Below are 21,687 nucleotides of genomic sequence, written 5' to 3' on the forward strand. Positions count from 1 at the left end.
CTAACATTCTTAAATGGGCATTGTGGTCTACCTCAGCCCAGGCTGAGATTTCCAGATCATTCCCCAGTAGACAATCTACAGGCAAGGTTGGGGACACTGCCACTCTCTTTGGGCCAGTGACCCCTCCCCAGCTGAGATTTACCACTGCCATGGGGTGGTCTGTCCTAATTCCATCAATATTGGTCACCTGGTAGCTAAACTCAGGTAAAAGCTGTTCTAGGGGCACTAGTCTCTTTGTCACTATGGTGACACTGGCCCCTGTGTCCCTGTAGGCCACAGCCTTCTGACCATTGATCATGGGCTCTTGTCTGTACCTGCCCAAGATATTGGGACTCATGGTAAAGTTGGCAAACCCCATGCCACCATCAAAGACTAGAGTTGCTTGTGTAGGGGACCTGGTTAGGCCAGAGTCCACCTGAGTTCCCCAAGAAAGCCCAACTATTTTTTTGGGTGCACTCCCACCACCTGGGGGATTACTACTGGTAGTAACAGGAGGTGTTGGAGCTGCAGAGGGAGGAACATTTTCTTTATTGCCATTCTTTGGACAACTGGAGTCAGTTTTCCAGTGTCCAGGTTGCTTGCACACATGGCAATATGGTTTCTTATTAGAAGAGGAAGGATTTTGGGACCCACCCCCAGAACTGGGTATTTGGGGCCCTTCAGAGGACTTTTCTGTTTTATCATCCCCACCTTTCTCTTTGTGCTTAGTGGAATCTTTCTTCTGGTCACCACCTTGGTTCTTGGGCCTAACCCTGGTTCTGACCCATTTGTCTGCCTTCTTTCCCAATTCTTGGGGAGAGGTCAGATCAGAGTCCACCAGGTACTGGTGTAAGAGTTGGTTTTGACAATTATTAAGGATCTGCTCTCTCATAATCAAATTATACAATCCTTTAAAGTCAGTGACTCTACTGCCAACTATCCAACCCTCCAGAGCCTTGGTAGCACAATCTACAAAGTCCACCCAATCCTGAGTCTGTGCTTTCTGGGTGTCTCTGAACTTGAACCTGTACTGTTCAGTGGTTAAGCCAAACCCATCTATTAATGCACTCTTCGGGGATTCATAATCATTAGCATCCTCTTCTCTAACAGTGAGGAGCTTGTCTCTACCTTTATCTGAAAAGGAGAGCCACAAGATTGCTGCCCACTGTTTCTGGGGGACCTGTTGAACTTTACAGGCCCTCTCCATAGCAGTTATCCATTTGTGGATATCATCCCCACTCTGGTAGGGAGGAACAACCTTGGACAGGTTCCTATGATCTGGCATGTAATCTCTGCCTCTAGGGACACTGTTGCTGCCACCAGGGGTATCTAACCCCTCCTTCTTTGAAGCTCTTTGGAGCTCGAAGGCTTCCCTATCTAAGGCCAATTACTTGGTTCTGAGGGCAAGCCTAGCTTCCTCATACTGGAGCATCTTGAACCTTCTTTCAGAGGAGGTCTCCCTGGGAAAGTTGGAGTTCCTCTGTGGAATAGATTCTCTTCCAGAGTGATATGACCTGTCAGAGTCCCTTGAGAGGGACCTAGGCCTGTCTCCCACTCTGTCAGCTCTCTTAGGGAGATTTCCTCTATTCTCTTCAGACCCTTCTGGGTCTGGCCCTTCACCCACAGAGTCCAGGTCATCTTGATTGTCATCATCAGACCCAGAGACTATGTGTGACCCACCCCCTGATGCAGACCCACTAGCTCCTAGAGCTTGTCTCAGGTCATCTGCTACTAACAGATCTATCAGGTGTTGTGATGAGGGACTCCTGCCCACCCTCAGATTTCTTTCAAAGCATAAGGCCTTCAGTTCAGTGTAGGCTATATCTTTGTACTGAGATGGGGTGGACCCACTGGCTCCACCATGGTGAGACATACTAGTGTTGTGCAGTGTTGTACTACCTACACTAGTTGAGGCCTACTGGACCTAGCTTGAGCTGTAGCAAGGGTGTGCTTGTCCCTTCACAAACAGCTCTAAGTTCAGTAGAACTTATTGATACTAGCTTGAATTTATATGTACCTTGAGTACCTTAAGTGGTTTTCAGTTAGTAATTCAAATAGAGATTTTCTGGTAAAACAATGGCAAGCTGGAATCCCACCCGCTGCCCACCAATGTGAGAAGTTGGCCTGGCATATGCTGGTCACTAGTTATAGTGGCCACCTTGCACCAGTCCAATTCGACTCTTGGTAGATAGGTTTAAAGACAACCTTTTAAAGAAAGCTATCCTAGTGGTAGCTGTGGAGAGCAGCCTTCAGGCTAAGTCTCTGAGGAATGTAAAGCAGCTTGTTTTACCTTATAATCTCTTGAATTACCAAATGAAAAGACACCACACAGGTATATATATCAAATATATATGTATTTATTTCTAAATATGCTCTACTAATCTCTTTATGAGATTAGAGCCAGGTAAACATTCAAAAGATCAACAGTTCTCAATAAATTAAGCACAAATATGGCTGCAGCCCTAGGGGCGTACCAGACCATATACTAAACTAATGGGTTAACAAACTCGACTTGCAAAAGTAAGAGGCCTAGGGCCTTGGGAATCGCTGGGGCTTCACTTCTGCAGTGTTAGCAGGTAAGTAATCAGCCCACAGGAGGCGCGTGCAGTGTCTAAACACACACGCGGGTTTTCAATGCGTTTCAATGGCAAATGTCGCGGTTTGTATTTTACAGTTCTAGGGCACTTCGGAGTGGACAACAAGCAAACAACTTACAGGGTAAGTACTTCGAGAGCCAATGCACACTTGGGCACCGTAATGCAAGAGTTACCTCACCCAGGGAAGCCGGGTGCATACATGTCCTTTGGTGTCGGGTCGCGATGCTGTTTTCAATGAAGATCGCTGAAGACTTGCTGCTTGTGTCGTCGAGAGAAGTGTCCGCTGGAATCCGAAGATGGATTGGAGTTGCAGAAGACCTAGAAATTGAGGGGACAGAGTTCAAAGTCACTTGCCAGTGACCGGTGGCCAGCAAGATGGATGACCACAGCTATAGCGTCTCTTCAGGTCGCTGATGTCGTTTTGTCTCTTCGCTCACGAGGACCAGGAGAGATCGATGAAGACCAGCAGCTGGATTCGGAGGGTCCCACGACGTCTGCAGCTGTTGACGGTGTCGGCACTCGGTTTGGAGCCAACAAGCCTTGGCAACTGCAAGTCTCGTGTTGATGGAAGATTGTTGATGGAGCAGACCAGCAAGGTCTGATGGACTTACCCAGCAAGGGTAAGTGAGGACAGGCCCAGAGCAACCAGGCGAGCCCTTGAAGGTTATGTAGAAGTCTTCTGGAGAGTCACTAGCCAACGGGCAAGTAACCGCGAAGACGCCTTTGCAGGAAAAGTTCACCAACAGCCCACGGTCACTCGGGACAAGGTAGGCCGCTGATCTTCGGTACTAGACCTGCTCGGGACTTGGACAACAAGTGGTCCAAAGCACAACTTCGTTGGACGTAGTTTAGTGCTTGCACTCGAAATCAGTGCACGGTTCCCTGGTATTGCAGTTCCTCGTCACTCATGGGGTCCAGATGCCACAGCTTCACTGGGGACTCAAAATGGCCATCAAGAGGTCAGGAAATCTGCTTCAGGGGACGCAGGGACTTCGGGCTCCGGCGGGAGCGGTAAAGTTTGCATCCGTAGTTCAGTAGTTTTGGTGCCTGCCAAGCAGGGGAGTCACTCCTTGACTCCAAGGGAGATCCTTCGGTCTTCTAGAGATAGTAGAAAGTTGAAGGGCCAGGATTCTTCTTCGTAGAGCGTCGTCCAGGTGTAACCTAAATTGCATTGGCAATGTGTGGTATCTTTTAGTGAAAAGATGGGAGGGACTAGCTCTATGACCACTCCTCTAGGAGGGTCAGGGCAGTGGGTGGTTACACCCACTTCCCTTTGTCCAGTTTCACGCCAGAGCAGGGGTAGGTAGCCGGTTTGAGCTGGCATATGCACAGAGGAGCCTACTGCTCCCGCAGTGCAGGACTTCAAAGCACTCTAAGAGTGCACCCACCCAGCTCCAATACACTAAATCCTGTCTGGGAGGTGGTGACACCTCCCTGTGACAGGAAACCCTTTGTTGAGCTCCCTCCACTGCGAGTTTCGGTCAGCAGCAGGAGGGCAGCCCGGTGTCTGTGCTGGTGGCATCCATTTTGTGATGCCAGGGCTCTAGATGATTTCTACTGTGTAGTACAGTGTGTACATGTCGTCCCCTCTAGAAGGGTGGTATCCTACTCCCACACCAGTTACTGGTGTGGGGGTAGGATTCCAAGTTGTTTGACACCAAACATGACATGTTTTGATGCAGTCATTCCAAAGTTAGCATTTACCGCGAGGTTATAATGCACTTAAGAGTATATGGTTTAACCGCATCCACAAACAGCAGCAGAGAATAGACTCTGCCAGCTGCAGAGGGGTCCTGCTCAGGCAGAAGCACCCCCTCACATAGTAAACCATGCACCCTGCCCTTGGGATTGATAAGGCCTACCATAGGGGTGACTGATAGGTTTATATGTGTGTATATGGTGAGATATAGGAACCTATACCTCAGTGAGGAGTGCTAACACTACCTCACACAGGCTGCAGTAGCAGGCCTGTGGTGTCAGATTGTGAGTGCTTCCCAGGGGTGGCATAATACATGCTGCAGCCCCTGGTAGGCCTGTGAAGTACCAATGCCCTAGGTACCTAAGGGACCATATACTAGGGGCTCACAAGGCACCACAGTATCCAATCACTAGTGCATCTAATATGCACACCAATCATTTAAGGGAGTAAGCAGATAGGCTGGGGTCCTGGATAGCAGGATCCCAGCCAGACTAGTCAAAAACCATTCAAACACCAGGAAAAAAGTGGGGGCAACCATATAGTCAGATTCCACCTTCCTACAATGGATGAGATAAAAAGAGCCAAAGGACACTAACAGTTTATTGAAGAAGTCCTTTGAGTCTGGATAAAAAAGATCACGGGGATGGAGACGCAAAATTATTGCCTAATTGAGAGGGGAAGCTAAACAAATAAGATCCCACTTCTCTCAACCCGTGTAGTGAATATCAGAAAAAGTGTATAGATGTATCATGGGGTCGACATGTTTCTTTGGGGAAAAGAACGCCCTATATTCCCATGAGTCCTTCTTATAGGGTATGGTCTAGAGGTACTAGGGGTGGGACACGCCTATGTGTGGCCTGTTAGAGACAAAAAACAAACAGGAGGGGGGGGGGAGAAAAAACAGGAAATCGTCATGCCATAGTTGTCGAGTAATGTAAACTCATATATGTGCAGGACGTGAACATCCCAGTGCACCGTGAGGTCGGTGCTAACTGGGAGCATGCACGAGCGTAATCGGAGTGGCGCTGATAAGACAATGTGTGTTGAAAGAACATGCTCGACACATACTAGTGGCAAACACTGAGAAGACTTAAAAAAAAGGGTTTAGTCCATAGATCACCAGAGCGATACTCGTGAAATGAGGTGGGTGCACCATACTGCACGACGGACGGAGTGAGCTAAATAAATGGGTCAGGCGTAATAAACACTGCGCAGGATTCTCAAGGTGAACGGAGGTGCAGGTATATCGTGAAATGCCACGAAACAAAGCGCAGCCAAAGGGCGCTAAGTGCGGGTAGTGCACACGAGAGCGGGGGTGATAATTGTAAACAAGCCTGCATGTGGGCAATGGTGTGTCACGGACCACAGGCCACACATAGGGTACACGCATAACGGCTTGTCCCACCCCTAGTACCTCTAGACCATACCCTATAAGAAGGACTCATGGGAATATAGGGCATTCTTTTCCCCATTCCCATTTCTAATACCCTTTCCTCTGGTCCTGATGAAGCGCTCTAGGATCCACTAGGGACCACCAATTAGCGCAAAAGATGTCGACCCCATGATACATCTATACACTTTTTCTGATATTCACTACACGGGTTGAGAGAAGTGGGATCTTATTTGTTTAGCTTCCCCTCTCAATTAGGCAATAATTTTGCGTCTCCATCCCCGTGATCTTTTTTATCCAGACTCAAAGGACTTCTTCAATAAACTGTTAGTGTCCTTTGGCTCTTTTTATCTCACCCATCACCACCTCTTTGACACCCACACACCCCCATGCACAAATGCGGCAACTCCTAAAAGATCTCCACCAGAGAGCCCCTTGAAACGGGCCCGTGAGGGACTGCAGCGCCACCCCCACGAGGAGCATCTGCCCGATGATGATGCTAAACACCCGCAAGGGTGTGTGAGGGCACTTCTAGATCTACACAGGAGTACTCTTTCTCTTTCTTGACACACTCAATTTATTTGGAGACACATGATATTTTTACAGCTTACTTGGCTGTTTATATATTCTTCCCCTTCTCCTTAGGAACTGACACCACCCATATTGCTGTTAAAAAAAAGTGCTACCAGATGCTGCCATGGCCGGCCTAGAACTTGAGTGCATGTGCGCGGGCGAGCGCTTTGCGTGCCTCTCTCCCAATTCCCTCCCCCTCTCCCACCACAGATCTCGTCACTCTGCTGGCCTCATTAAGTGCATCGCGATCACTTTCACTCACAACTCCCGGGCTTCTCTTGCGTTTCTTCCCCCACTGTTCTTCCTTTAATTACGGCTTCAGCTCTTGTTTAGAATGTTCTGTAACCTTTTGCTGAAACAAAAGCGCCAGCGCGCAGCTCCTAGAGGCCCCCGGCAGTTAAGACACTGATTCTTAATGCGCAGCAGGCGGTCGATTTACATGAAATTCTACTCGCTGTTTCTAATGGCTTTGTGCTAATGCAGCATGTTCCATTCAAAGATCTGAATAACATTACCAGTTACATTTGTGAAATCGTTTTATTATTACAACTGTTTTTCATTCTTTCTTTTCTCCTGCGTAGACCAGAGCCAGGCGTGGGTGTTTGGGCTAGGCAGGGGGTTGCCTCCCCTAAACAGTACTTTGTAATTAGCAACCTTTTTTTCCCCTTTTCCTCTTAAAGGTCATCTGGCAGTACACGGCTCTCACCCGCCGCCCCCACTTTACAGTACACCGCTCCCACCCGCCGCCCCCACTTTACAGGTGTCTGATAACTCATTCAGGCTTTTTAATTCTGATTGAAAAACTCGTGATCGCATGCTAGTTCTCAGCAGCACAAGAGCCCCACGGCAGATTCATAGCGGCAGCCAAGAATTGTAACCAACTGACACATTCGCATTTCGAGACGTTAGAATTGAGGTCCGCGAATCATAACATCATTATCCAATTAGAATGCAAAAGACTCTTTCAGTGACGCCATAGATTCAGTGGTGTTGGGGCAGAATTGGACCAGCTTGAATGTAATCAGCATTCTGAGAGCACCTTATATGATTAGTATGGCACACTAGTGCTTTCTTCATGTGGTTTCCTAGTTCCTATGGTTCTGGGCTTTCCATGATGTTTTGCTTATGGATGTTTGGTTATCTTTCGTTGAGTACGGGTGTTAAAGGATTGTTTAATGCCTGGTTTAGTAATGGCTCATGTAGGTTAATGTGAAAGCAAAATTTGTTTGATCATGGCACAGATCTTTGTAGTGTGTTGTCAGGGCGCAAGTTCCATAAACAAATAGTGTGGGGGGGTGGCTCTACAAAACACAGATCCAGAATTTCGGAGACATATTTTCCTGTGGTACTAGTGGCGGCTGGTGACATTTGAAAGTAGGGGGGCGTAAAAGTTGGGTATAAGTGTTATGTTGCAAGCATAACCATGTCACCACGACACACTACTAAACTATTCCTTGGGAAACTATTAACTAATTGCATGATACTCTAACAACCAGTTCTGCAGGACATGTTTTGCATATTCCGTGAGACACTATTAGCAAGTTTTCCACTATCACCCAGGTTCTTGAGATACTTTTAACCAGATTGATTAGTATCTATTAACCAGCTCCTTGAGGCCCTATTAACCAATTTCATGAGGCACTATTTACCAACTACATGGAGCACTATTAGCTAGCTCCCTAGGACACTATTAAACAGTTACTTCAGAATCACTATTAAGCAGCAGTTTCTATTAACCATTTCCCTGAGACACTATTAACCCGTGTCTAGAGATCCTATTAATCAAATATGTAACACACATTTAGCCAGTTCTTTTTTAGACTATTTTTATCTAGTTCTATCATACATAGTTCACCAGCCTCTGTGAGTTGCTTGGCCGTTACTTTTCCAGTCTCCACAGCTACCACGGTGAGCAGTAAACTAGCCCCTTGGGACAGCCTCCCACAGGGTCAATGATTGACAGTGGTTGGATTGTTTAGGGGCCGTTTCGCAGGCAGGGGAGGTCTGTGGCTCTGCCCGTGTGCGCCCCCAGCGGCCATTTGTGATTTTTCGCTTCAAATGAGCCGAGTTGCTTAATTTGTAATGATAAAGGTGACCCAGCGGTAATTAATAATCCTGGTCAAAATGTACGGTGTAGAAAGTAAGCAACGGAGAAATGTAGGAACCTGGTACGTTAAGTGTTTGTTTATTCGCTTGGCTCTATTTTGGCTTTGATGTTCAGGTCTTGCGCTTCCACACCCCGCTATCCGTTGTAAAAGCACAGCAAATATCTGAGGGTTATTTCTCTAATCTGTGCTTATTTATGGATTGGAAAAAGGCAGATGTAAACTGTGATTCATCACCTAAACCAACAGGAAACAAATCTCTTTAGGCTTTATAAAGGTCCCTTTCGTTTCCATGTGCAGCTTGTAATAAAGCATGACACGTACAAAAATACGTCATTAAGAAGTGAAAGCACAAGAAGTTAGGGTGAAGGGGGCCTCTGTCCTGTGACCTTTACTGCTCTGAGTGCCCTCTGACCTCAGACTGTCTGTATTGCAGGACACTTCACTTAAAGCTGACCTGATCACTCTCGCCTATGAAACTGTGCTCTTAAAGCAATAACATTCTACATGGCAGTTCACAACAAAATTATTGTTGCTACTCAGTTCTCAAACATGGAAAACAAACTGGCAAACCCAATAGTCCTGATACGTCTTTGTGCAGGAACAAAAAACAAAACAGAGCCACCAAAACACTTTCAGAGGTGGGTAAATGGGTATCATTATACTTGGCAATAAAGGCCAATTGCACATCAGTTTTTAGAAAGTTTTAATTAAATGACAGTGCAACATACAAACACCTGTCAAGCACTAGAAAAGCCGGCAGACAGATGGAGACTCTTCAGACCATGGCCTTATAGACCCGCACACTAACCTGTTCTGTCTACCGAACATAACCAGTATGTTTTTCACGTGCCCGCTTCCCTGACTCACCAATAAGTCTAGGTGTAGAGGCAGCCGATGGTCCCCTGTTTGGGCTCTGTTACTCCCCAGAAGCACATGCGGGCACCAATGGAAGGCGAAGTCCTCCAGCTCTGCCAGCAGCTTCTCCTCGCAACTACTGCTTACAATCTACTTCAGGCGGAATTGCACCTGCGCAAAGTGCAATGTGAGTGCCAGCAGAGAAGAATTAAGCTGTTCCTGCTCGTCTTCTAGCTGCCGCAGCTTAGCCACCATTTCTACGGCCGCAACCAGAGCACCTGCCTGGGTGCGTTTCATCACCATGTCATCTTCTTGCTCCAGTGTGGGGCAGGCCAGGGCTTTAAGTGGGGTGAAACACATAAGTTAAAAATCTGCACTTAGCATTGTGTCCCACCAGTCTGGTATTTTGCTGTTTCTGGCCATTTATACAGCTATTTAATACAACAAGTAACATAACAACTACAACAAGCCAGGACTATTGGCTTTGTCAATGGCGGTAAATTGCATACGATAAATAAGCAACAGCTATTACTTCGTTGTATATAATATTGAAAAGCCTTCTGTTCTTGTGGGCGAGGTTGTGGCGTAAAGCTAGAGCTGCCGACTTTCGAGCTGAGAAAGGAGGTTCGAGACCGACTCCTGTGATTCAAAACATGAATATGTCCTTGTGTAATGTAACTGGTGCTCATGTTTGCTCCAAGTTTGCGCCATATGAAACTGAAAAGTGAGTCTCTTTGAAGCTACATCAAAAGCAATGAAGGATGATATTATCACAGAGTTAAGCTTTTTTCCACCGGCAGGACCCAGCCTACTTAAAGCCCTGGGGCTGGCCACTGCCTCCACAGGTGCCCAACGCTCCAAAGCTAGGCCCTCGCCTTCGCACGCCAACTGCTCATCGGTGGACATGGTGTCCCTGCTGCTACGCGCAGGGAGGCAGGCAGGCAGGCACTGGAGGCTGTCATCTGCCATCTTGGAGGGTGGGAGTCCAACTCAGCTGTTCAGCCCCCCCTCAAGATGGAAGTCTGTGGAGGTAGGGCGGAAGGTAGAAGGTGGACCCGAGTTGGCTGCCATGTGTTGTGACACAGACTATATGTAACAGTTGTGATTTGGCCATTGAAGTCAATTGTACAGTTTGCTTTCGGTGCCGTTTTGTTTTCAGTTCTCGCCATTTTGGTTGTGGCACACGTGGGAAATTGGATTAGTCAGTGCTCTGACGTCAATTCTTTCTATCCAATAGCGAAGTATATAGCTCAATTAAGTGAATGTTGTGTCACTAATTTATTGAAGTACCATGGAGACCCAACACATCAGGCTTCCAATTACAGCACCGACTGATATTTAAAGTGCCAGATTAAACCCTGTGGAGGCCTTTACGCAGTAGAAATGTCAGGCCCCTCTCGCAAATTATCTCCTAATACCCAATGCACCGGATTTTTTTAACAAACTGACAGCAGCCAGAAGATGAGCTTTTAAGAGACAAACTGTTATGTGAATCTGATGTTCCTGGTTTATGTACTTTAAGTTGTTAATGGGTACATTACATTGATACAGTATTTTTTCTATAGAGTATTTCATGTAAAGTTTTTGTTTCTTGGAGTTGATTCATTTTTAGGTCCAGCCTAGAGGCAGCACGCATGCCCTGCGAGGCATATATCCTGATTGCTCTAAATAATGGCTTGTGGTGTGGAAATAAAATTGACAATTGTGCCCCATCATTTCCCTGTTTCTGCCTGGTAGCCATTTGCCTCAGACAAACACCCATTTTGTGTGTGACATGCTCTCAGCAACTTGTCTGAAAACTGTCCTTCACATCCCCATTGAATCTTGCACAACCCCCTGCTCCTTGTGGTCGAGCCAATTCCAAGAAGCCTGCATGTGTGCCTTCCCCCAGTTGTGCCAGAGACTCAGCCACATCCTGTCCATTGTTGGTGACTCAGCCTGTCACACCAGCTGCCCTGTGACCACCCCCAACTGAAAGAGGAAGCACGAGGTTAGGCCCTGAAACCACACCAACTAATAGAGGAAGCACAAGGCTGTACACTGTGAACACACATTTCTGTGGTTCTGCCAATTCCCAGAACCAGCAAGATAGTTCCTGTTTTACACAAGATGGTTCCTGTTCTTGACTCTAAGCCAGAGATAAACCCCCGAATGAGTAAGGGCCTTCAACTGAAAGAGAACACATTTCCACACATCACATGCCCTGTCACGAGACACAAGGCATGCCCCTACCTTGACACATCTGTTGGAAATTACTGCTTGTCACTTCCCTTTTTCTTGTCACTTCTCCTTTCTTCTTTTTCCTATTGACTGAAAACTGTATAAATATTCTGATGTGTGAATAAAACTGCAGACCACTCCTGTACCCGCTTGGTGCTGGAGCTCTCCCCTTAACTCGAGTTACTGGACCCTTTTTTTACTCGAACACCTCGGACTCCTCTCTTTGCTTTGACTGAAATTATGATTATTAAGTATAGAAATTCTGAGATGAGGTAATATTGAATTAATTTACCACATCAATTGGCGCCCGAACAGGGACATTCCCTTTTCCCCACGCGCCGGCGATATTGGACCCGGTACTGTCCCCTCCTGACCTTTGACGGACTTCAATGTGCACAACGCGGGGAATTCCCGCTAACTCCCTCGAGGCAAAGAGGGGGACCAACTGCGGCCCGGCATCCACACGAGACGGTGAGGAAAATTGCGGAACGTCCTGAACCAGAGCCCAACCTGTGAAGAGACGAATCCGAGGTTCTGCGAGTCCCACCTTAGAAGCTACGTGCATTTTTAAGATCTTCAAGAGGCCTTCCAGTTATTTTTTTTCGGTGAGTACTGCTGAAAAGTATAAAGACGGACTCACCACTTTGTGGGTGCGGTAAAGATACAGGTTTTTGTTGGTTTCTCACTTATTTTGTGAGGACTGCTAAACTAGTATAAAAGACGGACTCACCACTTTCGTGGGTAAGGTAAAGATATATGTTCTGTTTGTTTTTCTTTTTCTCTCAATTCTAAATCTTTGAAAAATCTTGCCATCATGCCTATTTTCTCGAAAATACGTAAGATAGCAACCAAAAGGAGTATTCTTGAGAAGGAAATTCCCCTTCCTCCTCGGGATACTCCAGGACACTTCATGTATGCAAAACATGGTGTCGGTGCAATTATTTATTGTGATTTATGGGTGGATTATACTAAAGACCTAGAACACAGATATAGATGGCCTGAAAATGGTACTTTTGACATGGAATGTATTATAAAATTAGAGGAACAGTTGTGGAAGAAAAAGGGAGTCCGCCAGTCACAAAGTGACTCGGTGGAATTATGGAGAAAAGAAGCCCATAGGAGGCAACAGAAGGAATTGCATAAAGTTGAAAAGGGTAAGAGAATGTCAGAGCAGGCCAAGAAAGAACAGTTACAAGAAATAGGGAAAGAAGTAGTTAGTGAAAGGAATAAAAGGGAACAAACAGCCATTTCTACTGGTTTTTATCCTGTATTGCCATCTGCACCTGAAAACCTTAACATTGCACCACCTAAGACACAACCTACCGCCCCATCACCAGAGGATACTTTCACCAATTTCCTCTTAGATACTCCACCTCCATATGAGGTTCCAGTAATTCAACAACATCTGCCTCCGCCTCCCTTTTTACAACATAACACACTACCTCTCACTCCAGAAGGGGGTGCCGTAGGTCCAGACTCAGGTAAAACAATTCCCGACTGCCCCTATGACCCGACTCCGAGCAACACAGGGGAGGCGGGCCAAATAAATAAAATACTTCATGACTCCTGGGAAGAAATAAGACATCTACCAGCAATTGACACGTTTCTTCAAGCGGCCTCTGAGTTTCTTCGTACTGGAGAGAACTCACGAGCCATTAACGCTATGACTACAAGAAGATCACACCCTGTAAAAATGCACATGTATAGGTTCCTCCTTTGCTGTTTCATAAAACACATACAAGCAGAGGAAAGAAATGTACCAGTTTCACTTTTTGACTTATTAGATTCCGCATCCGACCACACTAGTCTAGAACTTATAAATGATGCACTAGACAGGTTCACCCATAATGTGACCCGTATTCTGCAAAACTTGCAAACAAATGAAGAGAATAAGAAACTTGAGGAGGAAATTACTGAACCTACTGAAAAAGTCCTATCCGTTCGTTCTTCCGCCCCTAATTCACGAACACCCCCCCCTACATTCCTCCAAGGTCACTCTGAACGGTCATCTCCAGATGAGTTATCTGAAAAAACATCCAATGCATTAGACTGCTGGTTAGACCAGGAACCTCCGCTTACACCGGAGGAGGAGGAAATAGCCAGAACTGCGACTCTATGGGTCTCTCAATATAAGATATCTGACAATGATCTCATAGCCCAACTTTTTCTAGCATTACCACGCTCACATCAAAGATTAGCAAGTCTCTACATGGTACAACATCTCATCACACTCAATGACACTCATTTTAAACATGATCCAAGACTCGAAGATTTTCTGTCTGACTGCGCTGATAACATGTTCCTCCACAATAGTTCAGTTTTTCTCAACACACTTATAGATTTTAGACAGAAATACCAGAAAACGATTGAATATAAATCTTTCAATAACACTTGTGGACCAATTAATAGACTTCCTCAAACATGCCAGTTCCCCATGAGAGAGGTCCACCCCAGAGCTGACACGAATGGCGTGCTACAACGCGTTTTTATTTATGTACCCTTGACAAAACTTGAGTTACTAAGGATAAAAGAGATGGTTCCCTCCCACTCAAAGGATCCTGCTGGATTCTTTAAAGAATTAGGAGATGTATTAATGATGGGAACATATACTCTTTCTGATATCACAGCAATTCTGAAATTATTGTTGCCATCGGGTATATATGACAAACTAAGAGAGAAAGATTGGGAAGTAGCAGGTGAACACATTAGATGGACCAAACTTCAGAATGACGAAAATACTAGAGTAGCAGGTCAAGGTATAGGAGACAGACTAAAAGCACTTCCTGGCACTATTTTAAAGGTGCTACCACAGTTACTGACAGTGAAAAAGGAGGACTGGGATACCATTTCCTCCTGCAAACAGAAACATGGTGAAGACATAGGAGATTATTACACCAGACTTGAAAAATGTTTTGCGGTAAATAGCGGCCTTACGCCGACAAGCGAAGCTTACCCGCATCTGTTTGTTTCCAAATTAGTAGACAACGCCTTGCCAGCTATTAAGAAAAGAGTACTAAAAGTAGAAAGTACCTGGCAAGCACAGCCAGACAAACGTGAAGAGCACTTGTAATTATTGCAAAAAGACGGGACACTTCGTTAAAGAATGCCCTGTCTTAAAGCACAATTTGGCTACTGGTAAGACACAGCCTCGTCCATATCAGCCAAAACAGAATGTTTCCCAAGACAGTTCAACACCTTCAGTTCCACCGACAACACAAATGGCCCAAATGAACATTATAGACAGCGACTACACTGAATACTACCCAGATTTTTCATGATGTTGCCCAGGGAGAGAAGATGACAAACTGCCCCTAATCCCCATCCCAGTAGATGAGAAAGGCCCATTTATAAAGGTCCGACTTCTTGGGGAGGATAGAAAGTTTCTACTAGACACTGGGGCCAGTAAAACAACAATAAGCCATCAAGAGGTCCCAGAGGCTCCTCTCTCGGGTTCAAAAAGTATTTCTCTGGGTTTCTCCAGACAACCTGTGACAAACGCCACGTCAAAACCACTGCCCTTGCAGGTTGGTCCCCTCACGACAACTACAGATCTTATATTGACAAAATCATGTCCAGAAAATTTGCTTGGTATAAAAACATTGAAAGAATTAGGAGCTGTTATTGTTTGCTCACCTAAAGATGTCAGATTATTTCTACGAGATTTTAAGGGCCACTACCCAAGTAGAGAATTAGACGAGCGTTTGAAAGATTTGCCACACACCCTTTGGGCCACTGATTCCACCACAGTAGGATGTATGGAAATAACACCTCACAAGGTTACACTGAAAGAGGGAGCCCAACTACCACGTATAAGACAATACAAAATTCCACCTCAAGCTGAACAAGCATTAATGTTAATTATTCAGGACCTAATACAGTCAGGTGTGATTAAAGAAACAACTTCGAACATTTGCAATTCCCCTGCTTTACCAGTTCATAAAAAAGTGGAACCAGGAACACCACCTGTCTACAGACTAGTGGTGGATTTGAGAGAGCTCAATAAATGTGTCATTCCACAACACCCTGTGGTCCCAGACATCTCCACTTTACTCACAGCCATAGATGCAGAAGCAACGCATTTTTCTGTCATTGACTTAAAAAACGCATTCTTCAGTATACCCATTCACCCAGACAGTCAATACCTTTTCGGCTTCTCCTTACAAGGACGAAGTTTCCAATTCACAAGAGCTCCTCAAGGTTTCACCAAAAGTCCAAGTGTATATAGCCAAGCGCTGAAAAGACAATTGGACACTATTCAAATGCCCACGGATACAGCCATACTACAATATGTTGATGATATCCTCATTACGGCCAGATCTGACGCAGCATGTGCTGAAGCATCACTGATAGTACTAGAATTCCTAGCTGCAAATGGCCATAAAGTTTCCCCTGGTAAGCTCCAATTTTGTTTACAGCAAGTGGCATACTTAGGGCACTTGCTGTCAAAGGAGGGTAGGCAGCTTACACAGGAACGCATCCAGCTCATACAACAAATACCACAACCAACAACACAGAAACAAGTTCGAGCTTTTGTTGGTCTCACCTCATATTGTAGACAGTGGATCCCGCAATTTGCACTCATTTCTAAACCATTAGTGCAGCTGACAACACTCGAAGCTGGCGCTACTCCACAATTACCCTGGACAGATGAACACACGCAAGCTTTTCAGTCTCTTAAAAAGGCTATGTGTCAAGCCCCAGTGTTAGCAACACCTGATTACACCAAATATTTTACCTTGTTTGTAACAGAAAACTCAGGTACAGCACTATCAGTCCTGACCCAACTTCAAGCAGACAGACATAGACCATGTGGTTATTTTTCAAGTACATTAGATCCAGTAGCACAAGCATTACCTGCATGTCTAAAATCAGTAGCAGCTACTGCACAAGCTATTAGACAAAGTGATGCTATTGTATTGGGACATCATCTGATAGTCCAGGTCCCACACGCTGTAGAACTTCTGCTAAACAGAACGCAAACACAGCATCTGACAATAGCCAGACTCACCGGATATGAGATGACGCTTTTTCAGCCACATATTGAGATTAGACGATGCAACATTTAAAACCCAGCAACACTGTTGCCACTGACCTCTCCTAGTGAACAACTTCACGATTGTATTGACATAATTGATTTAGTGACCAAACCCAGACCAGATTTACAAGATACTCCCCTTTCTAAGGCAGAAATGACACTTTTTGTTGATGGTTCTTGCATGAGACTCCCCACTGGAGAACTAGCAGCAGCCTATGCCGTCACAAATGGTACAAACACCTTGGAAGTACACAAGATAGAGATACTGTCGGCACAAGCAGCCGAACTCATAGCACTAACACGAGCATGTCACTTAGCAAAAGGAAAATCTGTTAACATTTACACTGATTCACAGTACGCTTTCGGGGTTGTACACAACTTCGGCACATTGTGGAAAGAGAGAGGATTCCTCACATCACACTGGTCTAAAATACAGCATGCTACACTCATCACTGCCCTCTTAGAGGCCAGTCAGTTACCAGCGAAAGTTGCAGTATTAAAGTGTAAAGCGCACACAAAAGGAACCAATGAAATATCAAAAGGAAATGATTCCGCAGACAGTGCAGCCAAATTAGCAGCAAACACAGAATTGAATATACTACACCGCCAATACGCAATACGAGACCCCTTTTCTGACATCCAGGATGTCCAAAGTCACACCACACCACAGGAACTGCTAGAATGGAAGGAAAAAGGAGGGGTCCTTACAGATCAGGGTTGGATGACACCTGAAAGAGCAGTATGGTTTCTGCCGGATGCTATGGTACAGGTTATAATAAACACCATACATGGACCAGCGCATCTGGGAGAAAAAGCAATGTTAGACAGCATACAGAACATATGGCACAACAAACATTTGAGAGCTGCAGCCAAACAAAAAGTTAAAACGTGCATGATTTGTAATCAGTTCAACCCAGGTAAAGGCACAAAGGTGGAGCAGGGTGGATTCCAACCCCCTGACCATCCATTTGAAGTTCTCCAAATGGACTATATCCAGATGGAGAGATGTAGAGGTCACAAGTATGTGCTAGTTGTAGTATGTGCTCTGACCAGATGGACAGAAGCCTATCCCGTCCCAGATTACACTGCAACGAAAACTGCTAAGCAACTAGTAAGAGAATATTTCCCGAGATATGGGTTGCCCCACGTCATCTACTCAGACAACGGCCAGCCCTTCTCCTCTGAACTCATGAAGCAAGTGTCTCTTCTGTTAGGGTACACTTGGAAATTTCACTGCGTAAGACATCCTCAAGCAGCAGGTCTAGTAGAGAGACACAACCAGACTTTGAAGACAAAATTGGCCAAGATATGTACAGACAAAGGCGTGGACTGGATGGTAGCCTTACCGGTTGCCCTCTTCTACATGCGTATGGTAGCACATTCCAGAACTGGTCTATCTCCGTATGAGGTGGTCTTTGGCAGACCACCAAATATGTGGGGTACGCCAATGCCTAAAAGAATTACTGATGTAGACAGCAGAATATTGACTGATTACCTGGCTTCCTTGATGTCTGCACTCCAATCTTGTCGTTCACAGGTCGCTGCAGCCTTCCCTGACAAAACCGCCCCTGGAGAACACACCATCCGACCCGGCGACTGGGTGATGATAAGAAACTTCGACAGGACCAGTCCTCTTCAGCCCAGGTGGAAGACTCCGAAGCTCGCGCTCCTAACCACGCGGACGGCGGTGAAGGTCGAAGGCAGGAAGGGCTGGCTACACGCGAGCCACGGCCGGAAATATTTTGGACAAAGAGACACTGTTGCCGGCGACGCTGCCAACCCTAGTGACATTGTAACAGAACAATCTTTTGTGCCTTTGGAACTGACCCCACAACAAGAATATAAATCAAAGTTGAGGTCTGCCATCCGGACTCTGGCTAATTAAGTCCACTGGGCGCAGGTCCAGTGGTGAAGCGGTTGGAGCATGGGGATGGATTTAAACACCTTGACTATGTGGGAAAAAGATAGAATGAAACGCAGAAACAAGAACTTTAAGAAATTGCGTAGTGGTTCTATCATATGTTTAATGATATTGTTTTTCTTCATAACCATTATGACGTGTCTTGGTTGGATCCTCCACACTGTTTTTCCTCCAACACCACACACCTCTCATGCATCCAACAGCACTCAGGAACACACATATCATGACCTACCCCCTCATGAACAAGCCCATAGACTAGCCTTGCAAAACAATACCTTTATACAGATGTTACACTACACTCATCAGGCCAGCAATAGCACAAATTGCTGGATATGTGGCCGCCTCCCACCTCATCAGAAAAAGGGAGGGATGCCTCTTTTCCCCTTTCCATTTTCCTATAATGGTACTTGTGAAGCATGGTTCGCCCTAATAACAGCTGACGATACCACCCCCACCTCCTGCCCTGACGGAAATAATTCATGCAAGAATGGGTGGACTTGGGGGAACTTAAACAAGGTACTTAATGCTGCCTGTTACCAAAATAAGGATGGAAGTCCTCAGGCGACAGGAACAGTCCTAGAAAGTGAAGAATACAAGCAAGGGAACATGACCATGTCCTACAAGATGTTAAATACCAAACCTAAAAAGAATGCTGGTCCCCCTTCCATCTCGGTCTCACCAGTAAAAGGACACCTGTGCATCCAGAAAAATGGCTCTGTTCCATTAGGACACAGTGACTGTCATACCACTATAAGTTTTGAAGACAGAGGAAAGTCCTCATTTCAAGCATCTCGCCATACTTATTTCGTCTGTGGCCAAACGGCCTATGTGCAGCTGCCCTTGAACTGGGGGGGAACTTGTTATATAGCATTCCTGTTACCCCCTGTCTTTGTGGCCCCATCCACTTACCACCGAGACCTCCTAGTGCCCCATGTCAGACATAAAAGAACGATCGATACCTCCTTGGTTGACCAAACAGAAACCTCATGGGAACAGTATACAGATTTTAACAAAGGGTTCTTCTTCTTTGTTGGCCCTGTACAGAACAGCAAGCTTATACGCAGGTTGACAAGGACCTTAGAGGCTATTGTAAACCAGACGACGTCTGCCCTGGGGAGCTTAACCCAGGAGCAGTCCGCCATACGATTGGTTACTCTCCAAAATCGCCTTGTCCTTGACATCATCCTGGCTGACAGAGGCGGAGCCTGTAAAATTATAGGCTCTAGCTGCTGTATATTTATTCCTGATAATTCCCCATCTGTATACACGGCCATAACAAAATTACACAAGATAGCCGTAAGTTTACATCAAGAACCTGGCACCTGGACGTGGTCTGATTGGTTCTGGAAGATAATATCGTCCTGGGGATGGCAACTGCTGTCAGCAGCAGGTATAATATTCCTGATAATAACTGGATGCTGCCTTTGCATCCAATGTGGTCCTGCCCTGTGCGGTCTATGCGCTGCAAACTGCATTCCTAAACCACTTGTCCAGCAGAGAGAAAGGGAAAGAATTATGCTACAAGAATGTATAGATGATCTCATGCAAATTGAGATATAATATAGGTACACTCTGGGGCAAGGAGGGAATGTGGAAATAAAATAGACAATTGTGCCCCATCATTTCCCTGTTTCTGCCTGGTAGCCATTTGCCTCAGACAAACACCCATTTTGTGTGTGACATGCTCTCAGCAACTTGTCTGAAAACTGTCCTTCACATCCCCATTGAATCCTGCACAACCCCCTGCTCCTTGTGGTCGAGCCAATTCCAAGAAGCCTGCCTGTGTGCCTTCCCCCAGTTGTGCCAGAGACTCAGCCACATCCTGTCCGTTGTTGGTGACTCAGCCTGTCACACCAGCTGCCCTGTGACCACTCCCAACTGAAAGAGGAAGCACGAGGTTAGGCCCTGAAACCACACCAACTAATAGAGGAAGCACAAGGCTGTACACTGTGAACACACATTTCTGTGGTTCTGCCAATTCCCAGAACCAGCAAGATAGTTCCTTTCTTACACAAGATGGTTCCTGTTCTTGACTCTAAGCCAGAGATAAACCCCCGAATGAGTAAGGGCCTTCAACTGAAAGAGAACACATTTCCACACATCAAATGCCCTCTCACGAGACACAAGACACGCCCCTACCTTGACACATCTGTTGGAAATTACTGCTTGTCACTTCCCTTTTTCTTGTCACATCTCCTTTCTTCTTTTTCCTATTGACTGAAAACTGTATAAATATTCTGATGTGTGAATAAAACTGCAGACCACTCCTGTACCCGCTTGGTGCTGGAGCTCTCCCCTTAACTCGAGTTACTGGACCCTTTTTTTACTCGAACACCACGGACTCCTCTCTTTGCTTTGACTGAAATTATGATTATTAAGTATAGAAATTCTGAGATGAGGTAATATTGAATTAATTTACCACAGTGGGAAGGGCTCACAAGAAAAACATTTAAAATAGTGGGACTGAATATGCATGCTCCAGACCCTTCTGTCAGTAATTCATCAAAAAGTAATTTCTGAAGTTTTAATACGCACTTCAGTACAGAGGTGCTCCGTGAGAGCTTAGTCACGTATCAGTTTGAGGCTAACAGAGCGTTGCAGGGATTTCACAGCCCTCACTGCACAAATGACGTCTGCCAGCCTATGGCAATCTGCTCTCAGCTCCACCAACCCACCGGCCTCCCCCCACATGCCTGTGTTCACTCTTCGGTGAATGCACAAGCATTGTGCTTTTTATCCTGCCACTTGGCGGCAAAATCATACCGTTTAGTAGCACTATTAATGTACCCTCTGCACAGCAAGACCTGTACTTCCCTGCCGGTCACAGGTTCAGGTCTTAAGCTTACAGCTCAGGGGGTTCACGCAGCTACTGTAGAGATCTTTGTGTAACCTGCATGTCACAAGCTAAGATCATGTCAGACAGCACAGTAGGTTGTGTGTCTGCTGCAAACATGAGATTACTAAGTGGCAACTCTTCTGTTTGTGTGGTGTGCTAAATAACAAGCAACTAATAGCAACCTCGCGCATAGATGTATGACACAAAGCATATATTTGAGTGAAAGATACATCATGCAACAAATCTCCCTCTGTTTCACACAGAGCCACCGGCCTTACGAGGTGCACGTGGTGGGGTTTGTTGACATCTTTTACACTGACAGAAAGGACTGAACTGACTGAACTAATTCCCAATGGGAGTGAAAGCAACCCATATAACAAAAAATGTACATGTTGCATGGCTAAAGACTTATGAAGGTCACAAAGGCGAGACCTATTGACTATGCCCATGCTTGTTAGGTTGAGCCTACCAGAC

At 45.7% G+C, this 21,687-nt stretch overlaps 1 protein-coding gene across 1 annotated transcript; it reads left to right on the plus strand.

Annotated features, from left to right (window-relative positions):
- The first annotated feature begins 11,896 nt into the window (after positions 1 to 11,896).
- LOC146871851 (endogenous retrovirus group V member 2 Env polyprotein-like) lies at positions 11,897 to 19,973 on the plus strand. The gene is made up of 2 exons (XM_085651986.1): positions 11,897 to 12,026; positions 17,994 to 19,973. The coding sequence occupies exon 2, from the start codon at positions 18,381 to 18,383 to the stop codon at positions 19,935 to 19,937; it is 1,557 nt and encodes a 518-aa protein (XP_085508112.1). The 5' UTR covers positions 11,897 to 12,026; positions 17,994 to 18,380; the 3' UTR covers positions 19,938 to 19,973.
- The last annotated feature ends 1,714 nt before the right edge of the window (positions 19,974 to 21,687 follow it).

This window comes from Triturus cristatus, chromosome 1_1, assembly GCF_964204655.1.
Source record: "Triturus cristatus chromosome 1_1, aTriCri1.1, whole genome shotgun sequence".
Classification (NCBI taxonomy): domain Eukaryota; kingdom Metazoa; phylum Chordata; class Amphibia; order Caudata; family Salamandridae; genus Triturus; species Triturus cristatus.

Bases quoted from the DNA above. Each gene is read 5' to 3' on its own strand.
- LOC146871851 (XM_085651986.1), top strand. From the start codon at position 18,381: ATGGGGATGGATTTAAACACCTTGACTATGTGGGAAAAAGATAGAATG.